Source organism: Simochromis diagramma, unplaced genomic scaffold, assembly GCF_900408965.1.
Source record: "Simochromis diagramma unplaced genomic scaffold, fSimDia1.1 OVJJ01000361.1, whole genome shotgun sequence".
Lineage (NCBI taxonomy): Eukaryota > Metazoa > Chordata > Actinopteri > Cichliformes > Cichlidae > Simochromis > Simochromis diagramma.
Genome location: NW_024386860.1, coordinates 4,970,071 through 4,993,022, shown reverse-complemented (window position 1 = coordinate 4,993,022; position 22,952 = coordinate 4,970,071). Strand labels below are relative to the sequence as shown.

The following is a 22,952-nucleotide window of genomic DNA, read 5'->3' as shown; positions in this document are numbered from 1 at the left end:
ACACAAATATATAGAAAACTTAAGTGCAGTCTCAAAAACATGTGGATTACAGATCAGAGTGACTCTACAGAAACGCTAAACATTCACACATTTCGTTTTTTGGACTAAGCTGTATTTAAAATCATTTGTCAGGATTTAGAAATGCTTATAATTTTCTATATTTTCTATATTTCTATACAAATGTAGAGGGTGACAGAAGGGGATGCTAGGGTTAGGGTAAGATGGAGGGAGGTGAACTGAAGTGGCGACCCCTAACAGGAGCAGTCCAGTGTTTTACCTAATTTGTCTGGATGTGTATTAAGGTGCATAAAAGCTGTACTGCTGCTGATGATTAATACCTGCAAGAGGTGGTTCTTGAAATACTTTGCTCTCAGACTCCAGGCTTATTTGTGATTCCTATAGGGTGTTTAAAAGTAGAACTCAGCTTCAGCTTTCAGGCCCCACACTATTGCTACTATTAAGATCAGGCTTAAAGTTTTCCTCTTTAATGAAGCATATATTTAGGGCTGGATCCTGAATCCTCCATTATTTACGCTAAAATAGGTCTAGTCTGCTGGGGGATTCCCATGATGCACGATGAGTGTTTCTCCTTCAGTCACTTTCATCACTCACTATGTGTTTACACACTCCTCTGCTGGAGGTTTCTTCCTGTTAAAAGTGAGTTTTTCTATCCCATTGTCGCCAAAGCACTTGCTCATAGGGAATTATGTGATTGTTGGGGTTGTCTCTGTATTTTATTGTATTATTGTACCATCTTTACCTTAAAAATATAAAGCACTTTGAGTTAATTGTTGTTGTGATTTGGCACTATATAATTAAAATGTAATGTAATTGAATACAGTCAGCTTGCAGTTTAATAGATAAGTAAAAACAGATCTGCAGTTGTAAGCTTGGCAGAGTCAAATAACTGACTGTATACTGTTTAAATAAGTCTATAAGGCATTTTTTTTCCTCTATTTCAACAACAAATCTGCACAACACAGTTCAGTGTTTGATTGCCAACAATAGGTCGGGGGTAACTAAGCTATTTAATAATGTTTAGTAGTTACCAAATCTGTGCAAAACAGTGAACTTAGGAAGCACATCCTCAGACTAAATAATCATTTTATTATTCTTTTCAATCGATTCGGTTATCCAAGTCACAAGAGGGGTGAGTAATTTCACGCCTCTCTGAGTTTTAACAGTTTTAACCAGTGTGGTTAAAACTGAGCAAAGGATCTCTTATGATCAGTGTTTGCAGTTTAGATATTAATGTAAATTTATCTAGCTCCTCGTTAACTTCTCATCATTTATAGGAAACAATATATATTTTTTACTGTTTTTACAATGTTTGCTGTTGCAGTGCAGATTAAAACTGAAATGACTCAGGTTGACATATGTTACAGAATATACTACAGTACATAGTGCTACAAAATGCACTGTAGTTAGCTTCAGACATTATTGGATGTGTTTTCAGGTTATCTTTTTCTTGCCATCTTTGTGTATTCGAGATCATCAGGTGTGCTGTGCTGAGATAGAGCTCATATACAGCAAATGTCGTCATGTGAGTACTGTAGAAGTCCGTATTATGACTCAGCTTAGTAAAGAGAATCTATTTTTTAACTCTGCAAGTTTCGATCGCAGTTGCAAAAACCATCAACCGCTGTGAAGAAACTGTCTTTTATGAGAATCTCCCCATCAAAGAGGAAGAAGAGCAAGAGCTGTTGAGTCTGTTGGAGCAGCAAAGCTCATTAGAGTTACCAACCTGAGAAGTCACCAATTAACACCACCTCAGATTAGATCCCACATCAATGGTTCCCAGTGCTGAAGTAAGAAAACCACATCAGCATCAACTCTTTGCGTGAATTAGAGATAAATTGCTCCACAGAAACTACTGCTGAAGGAGAGCAATTAAGAGAATTGCTTGGGACAAGCAACAAGAGGACTGGACATAAAGAACAATGGAAACAGAAAATATCTGTATGAGTAGTTTTCTCACTAAATTTTGAAGGAGTGGGACTATAATTTAAATATCTTTTAAATAGAGTGATTCAGATCACACGTGCAGGCTCTACAAGGTCTGTTTGACCATGAACAGTGATTGGGTGGCCCATGAGATGACCTCTACAGTCATGTGACCTAAAACTAGCCAAGATGCTTTGGAATTAATTGAATGGCACCTGAAAAGCCACCAGTGGGAATGCTTTCAACACCTGCAAAGCCTCCAGGTGATGATCTGAAGCAGACATAGCCAAATGTGAAAAAACTGTTATAAAGACAAACAGTAGTGACTTTGAAACTTTGAAGATGTAAACAAAATATGAAACATATTTTTGTTTCTTTTCATTCCTGCATACCTAATATGCACATGTAACTGTTTTTGGAAACAGTAAAAATAAAGGAAGAAAAATGAGTGAGTCACAGTGTTCAAACCTTTTCACGGGTACTTGTTTATGGTGTGTTAATATGAGTTTTGAGAGGCGTTGGACAGTTTGGGCAGTGCATTTACTGATATCTACAAACAGTCAGATGATATTATGTTCTGTTTTTTTTTTTTGTCAGTCCTGTGTAAAGCAACAGAAATAGCTTTAAGGGTGAGTTACAGTCTGAGCAAAGCCTTCTTGCACAGCTCATCCTGGAGCCACTGAACCTCCTGGTGGTGAAATGTGCAAACTACGACTCTGACGCATCAGAGGCAGATAGTGCCTAAATCAAACATAATCATTTTTGTGCCCTCTTGTGTAGCCCCTGCAAGAATTATTTCTGTGTCAGCACGGTGGCTGTTATCTGCCCCTTCATACATCTCAGTGCAATAAATGTATTCACAGGAGGTTTTAAATATGAGCTGCGGAGCCCTTGTTTCACCATAGGAATCCAGCACGTCCAGCAGTGATATAACTTTGCAGCCCAGACGATCTCGAGCTGTAAATTATACGAAAACAATTCCACCTTTTTCATTTTATTTAAAAGTGCAGTTGTCCGCTCCCAGTAGCACTGCATAGCCATACTGCAACTTATATAACATCTCACAGGCAGATGATATGGGATTTTATTATACAACCAGTCTGTGTGCTCACTAACCTACTGAACACTAAAAGGGCCTTTTTTTTCCAAATATAGGAGGCGCTTTTAGTTTGACTCCTTATAAAACACCAGTTTGCCTTATGATTACTGTTATGATAACCCATATTTATTAACATACTGATGCTGAGCAAGCCACTGGTGTCAGATCTGGTTATTATCTTAAAAGTTTGACTCACAGATTGTTACAAATCAATAAATAAATACACTTCAGTGACAGAAGCAAGCTTCCATAGCAGTGTTTTATTTCTACTCCACTAGATTTGATCAGGTTACTAGTTACATGCAGATTTTACGTGAGAAACAATAATCTGTCGCAGTTATATAATATATAGTGCAATGTTATACTGTAAATATGTCAGAGCAGATATTGTTTATGATAATAACACACTTGACATTTTCATCGTCGGAGACTGTTTTTATATTGCACTATTAAGACGTTCGTGCAGGTAAGAGCTCTGAAAACAACTGAAAAGTAGCTCGTTTATCTAAACTACAGAGCTCATTATTCACACCTTGGCTTAGATATGATTTCATTGTGCACCCAGTGAGCACACACGTCAATGTGATATATTGCTAAGTCTTAAATAGGGTTGAGAAAACAGGCACTCGAGGGTGTTTGTAGGTATTATGAAGTGCTTTGAAATGCAGAGGAACAATGTTTACCTCGGGGATTAATAAAGTATCATTTGAAACCCAAGTGCGATGCTGATAACTCGGTTTACGGTGTTAATGTATTTACAAGGAAACTGAATGCTGCTCATCTTTAACATGTCCCATGCTGAGATGACTGGGAATGGAGATTTTTTTTTTTTCTTATGATTTAATGACAAAAGAAAAAGTTGGGAAGCACTTTAAAGTATGGTGCAGGTGAAGTCCTGAATTCACCCAGACAGAAGAGTTGAAAAGACGAGCATTAACGCAAGAAAAGAATCACAGTTTTTTTTTCCCACCAACTTTATTATACAAATTCTTTGTAAGTCACTGTCGTATCCAAGGGGATCAATGCATTAAACAATAAAAAAAGGGTCGTTTCGAAATTTATAGGCGTCAAAATAAATCCATGAATTTTTTTTTTCCCCAATACTGGACACTGTCCCTGTCCGCTTCAGATGGCCATTAAAGAATCTGCACTCTAAATGAATTCATAATGGCTAAAAACACACACCATATTCATTCATTTCCTTCTGAAAAGGAGCTTTTCAGCTTCACTCGGCTGTCTATTCGCTCTCCTCTGTGAAAAAAGTAAATAACCCCTGTGGCCATCTAGGAGGGTGTGACGATAAAAAGACAACAAAATGTTATGAGTTTGGCACTGTACAGTTCATTAAATACTAACACAGAATTTTTCTGAATCTTCAAATTAATGCCGAAGAGATCACTTAAAATATTCTGATTGTACTAGCTATACAAAATACAATACTTGCACAAATTAGATTAACCATTTATAAAATTGTGATAATGAGCTTCGATGGATATGGCTTGTGAGATATTACAGACTTTGCTACAGACCTTTTGTGGCTCTATTAAAAAAGTCTAACACTACTGTATGTCACCTGTCCTATTTCCCTGAAAAAGACACTGCACTCAAAGCAATCAGGTTTCCATTAGACGCCTGTTTTGTCTCCAACCTGTGTAATAAACATTCATTCGATACATACATACATTATGGCATCATGGGTTCAGCGTGTACAACCCATTTTTAAGTTACTGGGGCAGGCTGCCGCAGAGGAGACAGCAGACTGCGTGTGATGTTAAAATCACTTCTGGCCCATCCCAAACTCATCTATCCCTCGCCGTCATCTACGCGTACGTTTAGAAGGCTGCAGATTATTCAATACCAGAGTGGAAACCTAAGTAATCACTTAAGATCAAGAAGTCATAAGGCCGATGTCTAGGCACAGTACATACAGCTGGAAAAATGGCCATAAAGGCATCAATGACCCTAAAATCCAGGCATCCTGTAAAAATGCCTCTCAATGAAATGGAGCTGGCATGCATCAAGATTTGGAATGTCTTAAAAACTCGAGTTTATGACCAGATGTATGAAAAACCAACTAGTCGCGAGAATGCTAGTTATCTAAAAACAATAAACACTTAAATCCCACCAAGTAAAAGAACATCACATCGTAAGATAATTGTTAATAATAACCATAACAGTTATAATAATTATTAATAATAACACTCCATCATATTCATAACAACTACATTTAGCACTGTGTGTAGGAAGATTGTCCAAATGTGTTTCTGTTTATCAGCATTTCATCTCTGTAGCTTTTCCACATGACTGAACACAAAGAAAAAGAAAAAAGAAAAGAAAGCCGGCGCAAGTTCGTTCTTTGATCGGCGTTATTACCGACGATTTCTGTTTAAAAAAAGCAAAAGAAAAAAGAAAATCCTCTCTCAGTATAATACCTTCCATTGATTGGTCACACGTTCAGCCGTGCTTGTACAGAATGTAAACCTTGAGGACACGATACAAAGTGTGCTTGTATCTGGTGCAAATATCAGGGGCTAGATTTGTGCAAAGTTTAGTCTCTGATTCTCGTTGAACTGTGCTTAAATTTCTCTTGTTTTTTTGTACACATTAATACTTAATACATCATGACAATATCAACACAAAATCAATAGAAAGAGATAGCATTTTATATGGACCACAGATATCACATACTACAGTATATAGGATAGCCCTTAGTATTGAAAAGCGTTGTTATTGATGAAGATTTTTTTTTTTCCGTTTCTGTTTTTTTTTTTTTCATACTGGCTGAAGTGCGTTATGATACAGCAAGGTCTTTGTCTTGAAGATGGGAAGGGCTTCCTAACCATCCGAGTCTCTTGTATGGCACACTGGAGCCGCGCAGGAGAGGACCTCAGGTCGCCCTCGCTCTTGACTCTGAGGGTTTCGGCTTGCTCTGAAGCCAATCCTTCTGTCTGTACAAAATGTTGCTGACTTTTTAATAACTTGTCACCTGGTGATAATAATTAAATGGTGATTGTCAGACCAGCTTCCTGTGTGGGATTTTCTTTGTATCTCCATAAATGGCTTGTAAGGACAGTTGTGTAAGTGCAACCTCTGCGTCATGGTCTATCGTTTGTGCTCTGTGGAGAAGCCTCTGCTCTTCGTTAGAGCGAGTTGCCTCTTTATTGGTAAACTGAACACATACGTCTGTTCTTTTATCTCTTGATTTTGTATGTGTATGTCAAGAATTTTTGGAACGCCGTGACTGATGGCTCTATAATATTTGGTAGCCCGTTGTTTTTGTTTTTTTCAAACAGGTAGGTCCTGATCTATAGATGAAAACATTGAGAAAAACTCACCCATAATCTTATATCAGCTTACGCTCCCGTAGTGTAACAGTAATGAGATTGTGAGTTCCTCTGGAGGTTTAATCTAAGGTCACATGGAAAAGTAGGCAACCCATGGAATCAGATCAGTAATGTGGATACGTCCTCAGTTCCCGTCGGGCGGTGGCGTTGTGTCAGACTGCTGCATGTCGCTCAGAAACAGAGCCCGTCTTGTCCTCTAGGTTATACAGGAAGCAAGAAAGAAAAAATCAGTTCTGTCTCACTAAGTCAGCACGAGGTCGGTGCAGAAGAGTTCAACAGGCGCACAGTTATCATTCAGCCTCGTCTGGTCCACCGGGCTCCTCATCTGAGAGTCAGTTTAATAAATCTTCGTCGGTGAGGACCGAGCGGAGTGGCAGTCCAGGTAGTTGGCTCAGTTCTTTGAAATTCTGTGACAGGATATTCCACACGGGCCTCCGCTTCCTTTACCCTGTTTTTTTCATTAATATCATCTGGTTTCCTATCTAATATGGCTCCTGAGTACTTTTTGAAAAAAATATATAAAAACTAAAGTATGAACGGCATTTCTGTTGGTTTTATTTCACCCTCCCAGTCAGTCCTTCTACAAGTAATGGCACCTCTGTATATGGCAATGCGGCAAATTCAGATACAAAATATGGCTGATGTAGGCTATCACATAACTGGAACAGATGTCCCCTACCTAATTTTTAGTTTTTATAAGTAAGTCATATTTAAGCTATTTAATTACAAGATAACACTAATTTGAATAGCCTAAACACATTATACTGTTACAATACTTTATACTTCTAGTTGTATTTCTTGTAGCTGAATGTCTAATAGTTAAATGCAGAAGGGTGATATATTCCTGTCCCTTTAATCTAAAACTCTACATTAGGCACTGACCTCACACCGTCACCTCATTTTTACTCCCCGTCCTGATCCCCTGACTACCTCCTCCCCCGCTCCCTGCTGACCCCCCACCGCCCCCTCCGGGAATGAAATGTAGCTGCTCAATTGTGTTCTGCCGTTTTGCTGCGAAAGCCATCCTCCGGGCACTGTGGCCCCCTAGTGTTCCCGTTCCCATGACTACTCCGGTTCCGGGCCCCTCCCCAGCCCAGCCCATGCCCCCGCTCATGTGCCCCGTCATAGGCGTGGTCCTCTCCTGCTCCCGTCCGGACGTGGGATGAGAGTTCATCTTGATCATGTGGTGCCGGTCGAGGGAAGGCGTTGCACAGACGTTCTGCTGGGACTGGGCCTTCTGCTGGCGAGGCAGGGTGGGGACGATCCCGCTTCCCGTGTGGGCGTACGGATCTACAACACCCATCCCACCGACGCCCATCCTCTCCTCCAAATGGTCTGGGGACATGAGCAGCCGTTCCTGTCTCTCCTGTCTCTCCTGTCTCTCCTGCCTGTCCTGCCTGTCCTGCCTGTCCTGTCTCTCCTGCCTGTCCTGCCTGTCCTGCCTGTCCTGGGTCTTCCTGGTGAGCGTCTGCGTGTTTGAGTTCTTATTGGAGGCAGCCATGGCTTTGTAGTACTGGTGTTGCTGGTTCTTGGAGAGCCGGGACAGAGTCCCGGTGTTTCCAGGGACATCACCCATGTTGAGCAGCTGGTCGGTGGACTTAACTTTTCTCGGAGGCTTGGAGAGAGTGTCGTAATTGGGGTTGTGCTGGGGCTCTGGGGGATCCAGAGGGTAAGGATTGGGAGTGGGTGAAGCAGGCATGCCAGAAGGTGGCGGTGGGATCCAGGGCCGAGCCGCATGTCTGGGGAGGGTCCCTCGCCCGCTGAGGGTGTAGTCTCCACCCCAGTGGAGGTGGTGCTGAGACGACTGCAGGGCCGGCTGGGCTGTGTGAGGCCGGCGCTTGGTGGTGCAGTACCCAGATGAGTACTCGTCAAGACCTTTCTCTGCAAGCCAAACAAAAGTTCTCTGAATTGTTTATCACCACAGTAAATAGCATGAGCACATAATGATGCATCGTGCATTTCACAGCACCCGTGTCAAGAGTGTCGCTCTGCTTCAGCACTTACAAAACAGCTGCAGAAAAAGCAGCATAAGGGGAGCGCAGCTTAGACGGAACATGTCTCATTCCTGGAAAAGCGCGATACTCACCGAGCCGTTTGAGTGAGGAGTATCTGTTGAGCTCAGGCTTGGTGGCGCTCTCGTACGAGGGCGGCAGCTGGGCCAGGTTGTGCAGGGAGTGGTGGAAGGAAGGCTGCGATTTGGTGTTGTTGTGCTTACTGGAGAGCAGGGTGCCTCCAGCTGCCAGCTGAGCATTGTTCATCCGAGGTGTGCGTTCTGCAGAGACCAAAGGGAGAAGACGACGGTGTGTTAAATGAGATTTGCTCCTCTGGATATAGCGCGATGCACATAGCAGAGTGTGAATCTTCTAACATTCACTGAAAGCGACAGATTTGAACTCGCTTTCAGCACTAACACAAGCAACCAAAAATATGATAATCATTATTATTGTTGAAATGAATGAGTCTACTTTTGAGCTCCAAATGAAGCTGAATGAAGTAAATGAAGCATCCAAGTGATTACATGCAATTTACATGGGAGCCCGGCTTTCATCAGCTGCCTTACCGATAGTTGCAGTGTGCTTGGGACTGGAGCCTGATGAGTGGATGAAATTGTGTTGCAAATTGCCCACTGTAAGTGAAAAGAACATGAAGTAATCAGCTCACAAAATGGATGTCAGGCAGTTGAGCGGTGTCTTCAACTAAAAGGAATAAAGAAACTTTACGTGCGTATCTACCTAAATCAATTCATTTTCACGTGATCACATAAGCACCCATCTCCACATTCTTGTGCAATTAACTACTTTAATATTGAAGTGGAGAATTAGAGACACAGAGGACCCCAAAAGAATCATTTATAAATGACCATGGCCCTCGCAGAGAAATTACCGAGGTTAAAGATTCATTTTTTAGCACATCACTACTGAAAATTCTTAATTTATTCTCTCTCATAAACAGCGGCAAAGACATCTTGATGGAGGAACACAGAAAAAAAAAAGCTGCATCCATTTACAGACGTGACGAGCACAAAGTGCCTCTGCATAAAGAGAGGATGCTGTTACAAAAGTGCACCTCTGATCGTGCTATTCACTAACGCGCTACGAGCCCTAGACTCTCACATCTGTTGTCTTTGCTGGGCAGCCCGGGGGCGTAGAGATTTTTCGGCGGTCTCCCCAGTGTCCCCTGGCCATCTCCTACAGCCAGAGCCACGCTGTTGTTTCTCTCATCCTGCTGGACTGGGCTCGACTGGTGCCGCAACATGTCCACCAGAGCTCTAAAGATGCCATAAAAAAAGCAATAAAGGAAACATGAGATAAAAATGGCAACAGGGTATGGGCACTAAATTCTTCCTCCCATGAATGCTGTTTTTGGATTGCAAATAAGCAACATATCAGCCATCTATGTGAGGATGAAGGCTTAAATATAAATAAATGTGAATGTTAATCTTGTGGTCGGACATTAGGGTTTACACCGGTTATAATCACCAATTAACTGTGCGGATAAATTTAAGTACAATGATGAATAAATATGGAAAATGTGAAACCAAAATAACATGCAGGGCTTCCTTGAGGGGATCAACCAACACTTCGTTTTGGTCTACAACTGTCATCTTCCATGACTGATGCAACTAGTAAAAACACCAAAAGGCCCATCTTTATTGCCAAGACGACGGCCCATATATGAGATAAGAAAGCCAAGAGGAAATCAAAACAGCCACGATTTCCGCAGCAGTCACTCGATGAAGATCAAATATGTTTCAGCTGATGACTAATAACATTTTTCTGGGCCCAGAATGATGAATGTAGGCCATTTATGGAGTCCTGAAAACCTAATTTCATTACAATATTCATACATCAAAATGAAGTACTGAATTCAGCAATGAGGTGTGATGAAATTTAAAAAAAACAACAAAAAAAAACGTGTAAGCCTCACCTGGGCATGTTCAGGTCCCTTTGGTTGGCTTCCTGTTGCACCTTGTTGAAGACCACCTTGATGCCTACTGCGACAGCCACCATAAACACAACCACGCCACCGATGACAAAGCCCGTGTTGTGGCTCTGCTGCTTCAGTGGATCAAAGTCTGGGTCACCTAAGTCATCTGGTGTAATCATGGGCTCCGTCTGTGGCTTGGCCCAGTCCGGAGAGTCGTAGTTTTTACAGTTGTCCTGGTCCAGTTGGCGACTTCGGTCTGGACAGCAGAAGCGGTAGTGGCAGGTTCCGCAGCAATAGATGAATGTGTCCTTGGAACAGTTGAAAGCGCTGTCAAAGTGTCCCATTACATCGTAATATCCTCTGCATCCATCCACCCATACATCCATTACAGGTGCCACCTGGGCTGCACCTAGAGGAGGTGCGAGGGCCTCTGCTGAAGTTACATTCTTGGGGAACATTACCTGGGGCAGGGGTCTCGGAGGAGTCTCTAGAACTTCCTCTGCGGTTTCTGGGAGCGTTTCTGGAGTTTTTGTCCTTCCTTGGAGAGCAGCTGGCCTGAGGTTGGCCTGGATGGCGAGGAGTATGAGCGAGGAGCTGGAACCAGTGTCGGGCTCCTCCGTGAACGGTCTCCCTGATCGGTCTAGGTGCTGAGGAGGTGGGGACGGAGAGGCCTCCACGACGGTAGCAAGAGGGGCAGTGAGGAGGGAGAGGAGGGAGACAGCGAGGACTCGGAGATTGGTGGTGGGCGGCATTTTTACATGACTAAGACATCTATTTTCTTTTATTGAGTCAATGCAGTTGCAACGGTGTATCCGCTTCTGCAGTTTAACCCACTAAAATGGCATGTGATGCATTCAGCATGTACTGGGTACTGGAGTTTCATTCACTAATGCTGGCTGATGAAATCTGAAATTTTTTGTGTTGTTCGTATTTATAAGGTGTTATAATAATAGAAAAGGTCGGGAACAATAAAAATAAAAAAACAGTACAAACAGTATCAAAATGTTTTTGTAAGTTTCAATAATTGGTGATAATGGTATTAAAATGTTTTTAATTTCCTGTTAGAAGGGAGCTCTGAAAGTGTAATGACTTCATCTCTTGCCCTCTAAAAACCCCTCTCGATTCGAGAACACTCAAATGGATGCAGTTTTGTAAAAAGCACAGATTGAAAACAACAATCTTCATGCTTTTAGTCCTTAATGCCTCATCCTACATGCCCTACTGAACAAAAGAACAAACATCTCATTTACTACCAGGGGTGAAATTACGCTTTGCAACCACAAAGTTAGGAGCAAGTATTTTTAATAGAATATGGCATTCCTGTACATTCCTGCGCTGATGGCACTTAAAGAATAGACTATGGCCAGTTTTTTGTTAAATGTAAACAAGTTTATCTGTTCTCTTCATTCCTTTTACAGCCTGGCACTACGTACATTCAGAAATGGCACTTGTTTAACCTGTAAGCAAATCCTTTCTGGGGGGGGAAAAAAAAGGAAAAAGATATTAAATCTATTTTGTTTTTATATATTCGGCACTTTTTGCCATAGTAAAATATCAAATGGAAATAAATGACTGCACCACTGATAAATACTGTCCATTAGTGTGGCCTAGTTTCTATAGAGTACCGCATTATCTCCACGTTAGCCTGTTCTCGGCACCCATCACATCTATAGATACACTGTGTACTTTATCTCAGTCTTTTCTATGGCTGGATTATTGTGCTCAGTACTCGCCTGGCACGGACCGTTACTGTGACTGGGCTGTGGGTGATAATGAGAATGGCTCTGGTTAAGTGTTAGAAGACCGCAAGCACTGAAAATTGGGAGTAATCATAAAGCAAAGAAACGACTCCCAGCCTGTAAAATACATTGCACAAATGAGGCAAATGTCATGATTTTAAGTGCTCTGCCTTCAGCTTGTAGGCACAAAATGTTGCCCGTGTCACTCAACTGTATCGCTAATTAGATATGAAGTGAATGGCACATTGCTTCTCCGTGTGACATGTCTCTCTAAGTAAAATTATTCCTGATTTGTCTCCGATGTTGAAAGAATATCACTTTTGTGGAGAAATATGTAAATGTGTGAAGTTATTGTGTTGGAGGTGTTGGCAATAATAGACAGAGGCAGATCTGTCTCCCACAGAAATTATAATTATATGTAATTATCAAAATGTCCCTATCTGTAGCAGAGAATGTAGGCACAGATGGGGGAGACAGAATGCTGAAATCACCGAGGGCTCCACTTGTTTCAGTTACATGCTCCTCTAACCTTCTGAGGAGAGTTCAGTGGAGGAAAAATGAGAAACACGAAGCACAGCAGCTCTCCCACTGACTAATGTTCCAAAAGAGTTCTCCGGGTGATTTTTTTTCCCCCTTCTTGTCGTTTCTAAGCGTTCTGCTTGATTTCCACAACTGTCTTCGGGTTTACGTACGGACAAATCTGGAAAATCGTTGGCCAAATGTCCACTGCAATACAAATGAGAGACATTAGATTAGAAAGCAGCTCTGCAACCTCTTCTCCACACTTACTGACCCTCTTTGTGAGTGTGTGTGATCATTTTGGGTACACACACGCACACCACAGTTATTTTTATTAAATGCACTATGTGCATCGTGGAAAGCTGCAAGTGTGTGTGCATGTGTTTTAGTGTGCCTGTTTGGTTGCAGGAGGAACTATCACTGAAAAGCCAGTGATAGAGAACGGGAGCAGAGGGATAAATGCAGGGTAGGGATTTAAATGAGCAAAGAGATTGTGGCGAGCGGGAAGAGCCAGAGGTATAGATGCAGAGACGACCATGAGTGGGAGGGCGGTGTGTGGGTGGCACAGAATCAAGTACATTTCTCCCAGCACTTACCAATACAACACATCACACAAACAGCACCACCAAACAGATCTGCAAACACAGTCCATGCCACACGCAAGAGGAGAAGAGAAGTGCTAATCAGAACTGCAAATCAACCGCTGTTGGAAGAGTAAGAGGGAAAGAATGTGAAACAGTAAAGAAACCCTTTACTGTGCGAGTGTGTTCATGCATGCATGTGAGAGAATAAAGCTGGCATTCTGTAAACCCCCTCGTAGTCGGTCTCTGCCTCTCTCCTTTATTCCTCTTGCTCCCCTCCTTTTCCTTTTTCTGCCTTTCTCTCTTTCTCAGATTCTGTGCGTGGGTTGAGGCAGCTAACTCTCTCAGAATAGCACTGCAGCTCTGTCTGTGTGTGAGTGAAAGAGGCAGTGAAAGAGAAGGGAGGTAGAATCCAATCTACACCCATTAGCCAAACCAGATTTCAAAGTCACATCTGCACGTCTCCTTCTCAACACGATGACACCTGATGCCTCGCACCGTCATCCGCCAACGCTGCCCAACTCTCCCGTCACCGTAATGTCTGTGCTCTGCTCTCAATCTTTCCACTTCATGAGGATTTTTTGACCAAATCCTTAAACCGCTCCTGCTAAACGTGCATATGCAGATGCCCAACATTGAAATTTTCAACCTGAATGTATTTAAACTACAGAAGACTGATCCATGGCAAAAAACAAAAACAATCCCCCCTGCTATTATTCATAAATCTGGTCCTCTAGATGTCTGTATAGTGTGGTGCTGAAGCAATGCAGCAGAGAGGGAGGGGGAGAGGAAGAACTGTACCAAAGGGGTGAAAGGCACACATTCACATGTGTGAGGAAGCAGCCCTGACTTGCATGGCCACAGGAGGGAGGACAACCCAATCACTTACAACTCCAAATTCCTAGATTTGTCAGTGTGTCAAAGCAAACGAACCTTGGGGCCTCTTTCACTGCAGGAGCTGTGCAAACGGCTGGGCATGCAATCATTTCAACAGGTGTTTGTTGAAAAAAATCAAACAAAATGGCCCCTTTTTTCCCCTTCTTTTTTTTCCTCTAGACGTGCTGTTGCAAAACGCACTGTGGTGTGAATCCTTTAGGGGGAGGGGGGAGAAATCGCGCAAACAAGTCGTGTGTTGCGTGTGCGCAAAAAGACGTCTAATTGCAGCGAAAGCCGCGCGGAGCAGCGGCTGCTTTTGGTCTCACCGGCGAATATATGCTGCGCATTTACTTTGCATCAGACGAACGGATGTGGACACAGACTCCTCAGACTACACTACATCCTTCATTGTGTTAATAAGTTGCAACTTACAACAAACAAGCATGCGGGTTATGGACATGACTTGCATCTATCAGGAGGCTAAGAGTGCGTGGGTGTATCCGTGCCGGTGTGTGTGTAGTCCGGCTGGATGAGTCGGTGTGTGCGTGTGATATCAGTGTTCTTAATACCAATATGGTTATAATGTCGCAGTTTGCTGCCACTTGTCGATTAAAGTGATTAAGAGGTGGGGGGAAAAGAGGTGTTCGCGGAATCAAGCCCGCAGATGTTTTGTGTGGCGCAGATTTCATTCAAATGTTTTTGTTTGACAGCCTTCAGATCAGCGGATGCGTCTAAACTGATGCCAAACTCAATTTTCATGCACGCACAAACACACAGAGGACTTATCAATCAGCTTTGATTGCAATTCCGTAATTGGCGTTGCATTAATAAAAGGTGCATAATGTCGTGCCTTACCTGTGCGCTGCTCTGGGGGGTTTGATGCTGAAGAGGAGCGCTGGAAGAGCCTGCGCACTGTATCTCAGCGGTTTCTCAGATGGCAGCCTGTTATTGTAGCAGAAGATGGTGAACTGTTGCTGGATGCGCCACTTATTTTAATTGCCCGTGTGTTTTAGAAGTGCAGCAAATCTCGATCGCGCTTGTTGTGTCTCCATCAGGCTATTGATAATCCATCATGACGGCGGAAAGACGAAGGGGGGGGGGGGGGACGCGAGCGGGAGAGGAGGGGAGAGAGAGTCGGTGAACAACGAGATGTTCTGAGATTTTCTGATACATGTGACAAAGCACTTCATCTACACACTACGTCGGAAATTTCCGCCTGGTGTACGGCACAAGTTAGCCTGCAGAGTAACTATCCCGGACAGCACGCAAAGTAGCCGGATTCGCATGTCAGGTGCGCAAAAATGTGAAGCTTTTCACCAACAAAATATCCGCCAGGCTCACTTTCTCCATCTAGAAACTGACTGAGACTGGTTCAGTTAATCGTCTCCACGCGATAGCCTATAGGTTACACCGCCTAAACTGCGACTGGCCTCACGGAGGTCCACCAGTGGGGGGGGGGGGACGCTGTGATTGGCCGGTCAGACAGGCGCTGATGAGACTCCGCGCTCCGCTCGGCGCTGATGGTCAATAGGCCCATTCAACTGGTGGCGTTCATCTTTACTCTCCTCCATTTAATTTCCATCTTTAGTTGCGCGCCCCTGAAGGCCTGGATACGTTTTACTGGCTCTGATAAAAAATAATAAATAAACATAAACGGAAAAAAAAATGTCGACCAGGGATTTGACTGATGTTCTTCCCGAAGAAGTAAAAAATATATAAAGAATGAAAAAAAAATGTATAAAAGCCTCCCCGAAAAAACGGAAGAAAACTTGCAAAATTTAAAGCAGCCGGTAAAGTGAGGGGAAGATCCAAAGTGTGTTTGTGTACGTGTGTGTGAGAGAGAGAGAGAGAGAGAGAGAGAGAGAGAAAGAGAGACACAGACATGGTTGCCACAGCAACTGTGTCATTATGTTGGTGGCAATTATGAAAGCGATGAAAACGGGGTAGGGGAGAGGATTGGCGCAAAAGCCTTAACACTGAAGCGTGAACGAAACTGTCAATTAGACTCAAACCTACACTGACAAGTCTTGATTTCTGTGAGTAGGACGAGCCGGGCAGGTGGAAATCCAGAGAAGAAAAAGAGGATAGTTGGATGAGAGATAACTGTAGGTTTGTAAGTGTTTGCGCCGTCTTACAAACCTCGCGATCCTCTGAGATCACCACCACGCATGAATGAAACCGGGTTTAGGGTTGATCCCCCGACGATTGTCCTCCAAATAAATGAAATCACTGACTGCACATCAGGCCTACAGGATGAGTCACGCACTTATGTGACAGAAACACCAGCATGCATTCATATTACATCTGACCCAGACTACATATCTCACACACGTCAAAATCTTCAGTGAAACTGTGTTTATGATTAATAGCACGGTGTGGGTTTTCACCGCATGGATGTTTATACCAGGTGTTGAAGGAGGTAAGCACTTCCAAAACGGGTCTTGAGGAAGGTGTAAAGGGTTACACGGAGCCCCAGGTGTCTAAGAAGGGTCTGATAATTACCTGCATGGCAGGCTGCTATTTCTACACAGGTGGGTGGGCTGCTGCATGTTGGCAGCAGAGGCCAGTGGAGCCCTTCATTAGATGGACCAATGACGCTCTATCGGGTGCACTTCGACTCACTGGTTTGCTGGGGTGGATGCAATTACTCGTTAATCCTCATAATGGTTATTCCATCACTGCAGAACAGGAGACCACTATAAACAAAATGTGCTAATACACGTCACTGGAAAAGCCTCATTTGCATTTGTTCTTAGCATCAATTTCAACATTGCTTGACAGAAGAGGACCAAAGAAAAGACGCAAACAGGAGTTGATTTTCCATTTCACTTCTGGTATTTCAACATTTTATTAATTTAAATAATTTAAAATGGACACAAGATATCCAGCCAGACAGTGTGCACAGTAACAGGAGTTTCAGAGGCACCTTTTCCATCCAAATTAAAACAGCGCTTCAGTGTGTTTCCTTGGGAAATGTAGGCCCCGCATGCATTTAAGAACGGAAAGAAAATTTGCCCAAGAAACCCTGCAGTTGCCACAGATTGAGGGGCAAGTTGGTTCAAACTAGGCATTGTCATCTCTGGTACCCACGCGACTGGTCGGCGTGCGGTGCATCTGAGAGGACATGCTGCTTTTGTTAGGAGGCAGGGGTAGTTGAAGCGAGTCACACCACAGTATGCCTAAATACAGAGAACAGTTGAGGTGGCATGCGCATGCCATCTACCCTGTTCCCTTACAGCCACTGAGCTACATCTTCACACACAACCACAAGACAGCTGAATATGGACGTGTCGATTAAAAACAGCTTTTGAAAATACTGGTCAGTGAAACAGTTTTAAAAAGTCAGAAAAAAAACAAAAAACAAAACAAAAAACAGCAGACTTCCTTTACTTGAAACAATCCATACCTTTACACCTTTACCTAAATTGGATCACAAAACGAAGAATACAATTTGGACGTTGCATAATTTTAAGCGCCTTCTTCCATCATTTCCTTTGAGCTGAATTTAAAAACCTGACTTTAAGGTAGCATCATGGTTCAGACTCGACAATGAGTCGGGCTGCGCAGTACACAGTACCATCACAGTTGCTTTTACCAAGAAACGCTTTTTTAAAAAAAAAAAAAATGGCTGCTATTAAGTCTGAGACGACAGGAGCTATATCTCATTAATGGACAGACATCAGAGGCCGTGGTTTGCACAGTGAATCGCATTAAGTATCATTCATTCACAGTAGGCCAAAGGAAAATCACAACTGATGGCATGATGTTTTTTTTGTTTTTTTAGACTGAAAGTGTATTCTTTCATTTCAGAAAAGCAACAATTTGTCACTGTCTTCAGGTATGGGAAGAATTAAACCCGTGACACCAACAGGACAAGACAGAGTGATGGAAAGACAAAGAATAAGGTATAAGTACAAAGTGGGAAGTCTGGATTTTCAGGGTATAAAGAATCAAAGGGAACAAAAACATCATCAGTATACTTCAATATTTAAATTTACTCTCCCACATTCACACAAACACACGCGCACACACACACACACACACGCGCACACACACTGAGAATTTCTATGGAGGTATTAAAGTCTCCTCAACGCACGCTTTTTATCTGCTTTCTTCTTCCCTGCTACATTATTAGTGCTACTACTACTGTTGCTATTGCTGGTGGTGGTGCTGGCTCCATTGGCTCCATTACCCAAAGCTGCTGGCACAGACGCCGCACTGGGTCCCGCTCTCTTCATCGGGTCACCTGCATGCTTCTTTGGCTGGGGGCCGTCATTAGGATCCTGAGGTGGCCCAGAAGTGCCGCCCATGGCGTGGATCTCTGTGAGCAGGCGGGCCCGGGACTCGTACTCAGCATAGTCCTCTAACAGCAAGCGGCCGGCCTCTTCGTTCAGAGCCGATTCTGGGTTCGGATGGATTAGAAGACACTTGATTGTCTGTAGGAAAGTGAAGGAAAGATGTGAAATTAGTGGCCTCAACACAAGCGATACTGAAACAAACACACAGATCATCCTTCTTACCAGTAAGACATGTTTGAGGCCGAGTTCTGCCTTCCAGTCCCTCTTCAGCACGTTGACACAGATCTCTCCCTTATGACCCACGTTGGGGTGAAAAATCTTGGTCAGGAAATACCCTTTGGGTGGAACCGCAGGGAAGTCCTTCCCGAGGACCAGACGCATTCGGAAAATGCCACCAGCAAATGGAGTTCCCTCTGTTGAAGTATAAAGAATTCATCACATGAACATTATGTCCTGACTCTGCCAAACTTCATCCAGAAAAAGAGGGTCACAGAGCTGCACCGAGTCCTCTGACAACACACATTCAGCGCATACAAGTCAGTCAGTCACAGAGCACATTAACTATCATTTCAAATCTGTCACATAACAGCAAATATTTCAAAGCCGAAGAAATACCACCTGACACTTTTCCTTGACACCTAGTCTTGGTTTTAAAAAATAAAATAAAATAAAAGGTTCCAGAATGAAAACTGTGCCAGCGTCGAAGATTTAATCTTACCATCTGTTAGACTGGTTTCTTAAAGCGAGGAGACTTTTTAGGGAACAGGAGATTTGTGTACAAAAATCATCTAATATTATCCTGTCATCAGCGGTAACAAAGTGAAATAAACACAATATTCTTTCGCGAGAGAAGAGTAAGGAAGTTTACGAGGCCATTTCAAATCCTTGTCACTTGCTCTTAAGTCAATTTCCTGCATTTAACTTCTATCAGTATCCAATGAAATAATCTGATATTTCTTGTTTGACCATCATCACCATCCGTTTGTGTACGCTTCAGCTTTTAACCAGGTATGCCAAGTAGCAACGACAAAAATTTGACATTATGAAACACACTGTACTGCTGCTTTAACATAATGAATTACCTGATCTGAAATCAGATATAAATGTCAGTGCCCAATAAATGAAACTGATGCCGCGACGGGGCTCTGTGGAGGAGTAGAAAATGTGGACAAGTGTCTGGCTCTTCAAGGCCTACTTAAAAAATAACGTCTGAAGCAATGAGTGCATAGTGGCAAGATATCATGATAGTTTAAAGTGACTTATGTGCCTCACATGATATTAACAACACCCACAAAACCCATAATTTAAGTGATTACACAACAGCATAAATTTTGAAAGCTCCACGAAGGGGGGAATAGAAATGTAAAACAGGCCTTGACGATTTATTATTCTACAAATTAACAGCCCAAAAACTAAATTATGTACAGATAGTAAAAGATTCCATCAAAGCTGATGGCTTCCATTTAAGCTTCAATAATACCTAAAAATCATGGAGCAGACGGCTGACTCAGCTCAGCCATCACCAGTCATGTTATTACCTTGAGCTGATAATACAAAGTTGGCTATCAATAAGAAACTCTCAGCCTTTAAATATTATTGTTTGAAGCTGTTTTTCTGGATGTGAAGTGGTGAAGTAACTAACACACTGTAAATGCACAGTTTGCTGCGAACATGACGCAGAACTCGGGGTTTTTCCTGGACACGGGTGACCCTTTGATTAATGACTATAACACACTAGCACAACTGACTGGCACACAGTGAAGGCGGCGAGTGTCTGTCACCTTACTTAACAGAAATCTGAATTTATTTCTGGACATTTTCAAAAACAAGAACGCATGTAATGTTGAAGGAAATAAAATACAGCCTAAAAAGAAAATGGGCTACAATATTTTTGTTAGAAACCTAGAAATGTTTGCATGCAGGAAAAACCCTGAGAGATAATATATTTAAGAATACACAAAAAACCCTTGAAAATACAAGCTGCAAGGTGACTAAACTAGGATATTTTATCGCTGGTTTTGAAAATAAATTTCCACATTAGTTATTCGAGGACAGAAGTAATACAATTAGTATGGATTTCATTAAGTTTATTTTACTCATCAGTCTCTGACAATTTGTCTATTTAATGAAATACGAAATGCTCTGTACTGATCTTTTATGATAAAATATTTTGAGTCAGGACAAACTCAACAAATCTGGTTCAAACTAGAGATCTTAAAGAAACTTTTGCAAATCTAAAGCCCTAAATTATGAAAAGACCATACTGCAAATACACGTGGTGAGTTTACTCCCAAGAGTTGTGTCGGTCCTGCTCTAAGTGTGAAGTGATGACACTATATCATAATCCTTACCTGGTCCCTCTATTGCTGTGTGAAGCTCTGTTATGTCTTCTTCGCTGGGATAAATCTTAATGCCCTCGGGTGGATCTGCTGCTAAAGCTGAAACTTCTTTGTAGACCAAGCGAAGAACATGAGGGGGCAAATTCTCCACATTGGAGTTCTGGAGAGACATAACAATAGTTTAGCCACAGCGCTAACAGGAATGACCAAGCTGTACTCTTACTAAGAATGAGGAAAAATGAAGGCTGTAACTTCACCTCAGGTACTGTTAAGATAAAGCTTTACATTTAAAGCATGTAAGCCAAAGCAGCTGGGAAAAAAAAACAAAAAAAAAAAACAAAACACCCCAACAAATATAGGATCACCAGATTCAGAAAAAAAGAAAAGAATATCTTTGTGTAGGACACTGGGACGTGTTACTAATGCTGAGAACTAGACTTAAACAAATTATGCAGTTTTGACGTCAAGAAGTCCAGAAAAAAAAAATGAAGCACATTTCATTACATCCCCCCCTCCCCATTTGTTATGTGATAGTTTGTACAATGTAAATTTATTTTCCTTTTCTATAGCAACAACTGTCCCATATTATTCAGTGTTATTTCAGCTGACTTTGGGACTTAAAAAAAAATAAATAAATAAATAAAAAAATAAATAAAAAAGCCCACTAGTTTATATTTTTCACATGTTTTGACTTTTTATTTCTAAGCATTCATTTAATTTCCAGAATGGGTTCGCTCATTTTAGTTCATTTTTAATCTTTGAAAATATTTAGTTTCAGCATTAGGCAGTTTATGTTGACAACCAAAGTGGCTAAAGCTAAGGCTATTTCCTCTACATTCTGATTTTCACCTTTTTTTGTATTTCAGTCTACTCAAATATTTATTTCACACTTCGTTTTTGGCTTACTGCAAAAACCTTTGTCACTGTAGATGTACACATTTTACAACCACGTGTTTACTTTCCTAAACTTGGACTAACAAATAAATATGACACTGCCTCAACATGTTGGTCTGTTAGCACACTGGACACCTTTTCTTTAATATACAGCGAGTCTGAGTGAAGTAAATTTAACATATTATCAAAATGTTTATTATGTAGGTAGGTATCGACTCATTACACACTAAAACATAATTTTTTGTAAGGCTTTGACGATTTCGTTCCACACATTTTAATAATGTGTCGATCGGCCATATGGCAGAAGAAGAAAAAAATCTATAATCGGCACCACCTGAGACCATCTACATTTTCCGCTGCGGATCTGCTGTCATTTTACACAAGCTTGTCTCTGTAATCTGCGCTTGCCAGTCATTATCTTCCTAATTTTAACACGTATTTACGTAATGAACATGAGCTGGAGCTCCTCTGGGGGAGCTACGGTTTCATCATCGAGCCAGCGGTCCCCGCACCACGTTAAGCATCCTCACAGAAGTCAGATGAGTTATAACTTGATCAACTTGAAGTATGCTTTAAAGGCACAACAGTAGATAATTAATACCAGTTAAACAGTCGACGGGCAATGTTAACTTTATGTTACCGTTAGCATACCTAGCCTAGCAAATGCCTCGATTAGATTTCGTGTTAAAGAAGCTTTTGGTTTAGTGGTAATAGTTTCTATTTTGTATAAAGGTACTTATTAATTACACCAATATACATCTGAAGACTTTAATAAACGCATTAACTTTCAACAAATAGACACAACCGCCCATAAAAATCGAAAAATAAAAAATAAAAAATCGGTTAGAGCTAGCAGTGTCTCCCATTAGCTGTTAGCTAAGAGGTTGATCTTACCATCTTCAAAAAGGAGCTCTGCTTGGGTGGTGGGTGTCTGGCTGGTGTCAGATATAAAGAACCGTTTCTAATAGAGCCTAGAGGAGTGAAAAACTATATTCGATGAAAACTTAGCCGACTGGCTGATGATCGCCGTTCTTCTTTTCTTCTCTACGTTGACACAGGAACAAAAATACGATCCTCAGTTGAACCTTAAAGCCAATGACCGGCATAGTGGTGTGAAACGTCAGAAGAGACAGACCAATCGATATGCAGCGATAGAGCTGCGTCACATCAAAAAGCCCTATCAGCCACATAGAGTGAAAAGTACATCTGATACACGCCAGCGATAGGTCCATTTGAAAAACTCACAAATCTAATCGATACTGAAAGATCAGCACCAGCTACATTGAACACCAAAATTAAGAAACGCCCACTGTTTAAACCAGCCAGCCTAATTTATTCAATAGATAAATACTTAACTTGATAAGCGGGGTCACCTTTGTTACGTTGTATGAT

General features: G+C 42.0%; 2 protein-coding genes across 2 annotated transcripts; both read right to left on the bottom strand.

The window, feature by feature from the left end:
- Positions 1 to 4,139: 4,139 nt before the first annotated feature.
- On the bottom strand, positions 4,140 to 16,717 carry LOC120732378. Its single transcript, XM_040029926.1, has 6 exons — positions 14,885 to 16,717; positions 10,315 to 12,779; positions 9,501 to 9,655; positions 8,948 to 9,013; positions 8,474 to 8,659; positions 4,140 to 8,268 (listed from the first exon to the last, which is right to left on the bottom strand). The coding sequence occupies exons 2-6, from the start codon at positions 11,064 to 11,066 to the stop codon at positions 7,271 to 7,273; spliced, it is 2,157 nt and encodes a 718-aa protein (XP_039885860.1). The 5' UTR covers positions 11,067 to 12,779; positions 14,885 to 16,717; the 3' UTR covers positions 4,140 to 7,270.
- Positions 16,718 to 16,937: 220 nt separating this feature from the next.
- On the bottom strand, positions 16,938 to 22,652 carry ube2s (ubiquitin-conjugating enzyme E2S). The gene is made up of 4 exons (XM_040029931.1): positions 22,455 to 22,652; positions 20,679 to 20,826; positions 18,550 to 18,740; positions 16,938 to 18,465 (listed from the first exon to the last, which is right to left on the bottom strand). The coding sequence occupies exons 1-4, from the start codon at positions 22,455 to 22,457 to the stop codon at positions 18,106 to 18,108; spliced, it is 702 nt and encodes a 233-aa protein (XP_039885865.1). The 5' UTR covers positions 22,458 to 22,652; the 3' UTR covers positions 16,938 to 18,105.
- Positions 22,653 to 22,952: the final 300 nt, after the last annotated feature.

Bases quoted from the DNA above. Each gene is read 5' to 3' on its own strand.
- LOC120732378 (XM_040029926.1), bottom strand. From the start codon at position 11,066: ATGCCGCCCACCACCAATCTCCGAGTCCTCGCTGTCTCCCTCCTCTCC. The intron at 9,656-10,314 runs GTGAGGCTTACA...TGGCATCTTTAG, and splicing joins AGGGACCTGAACATGCCCAG to AGCTCTGGTGGACATGTTGC. The intron at 9,014-9,500 runs GTGAGAGTCTAG...TTTCACTTACAG, and splicing joins GCCCAGCAAAGACAACAGAT to TGGGCAATTTGCAACACAAT.
- ube2s (XM_040029931.1), bottom strand. The intron at 18,741-20,678 runs GTAAGGATTATG...ATACTTCAACAG, and splicing joins CACAGCAATAGAGGGACCAG to AGGGAACTCCATTTGCTGGT. The intron at 18,466-18,549 runs GTAAGAAGGATG...ACTTTCCTACAG, and splicing joins GCCTCAAACATGTCTTACTG to ACAATCAAGTGTCTTCTAAT.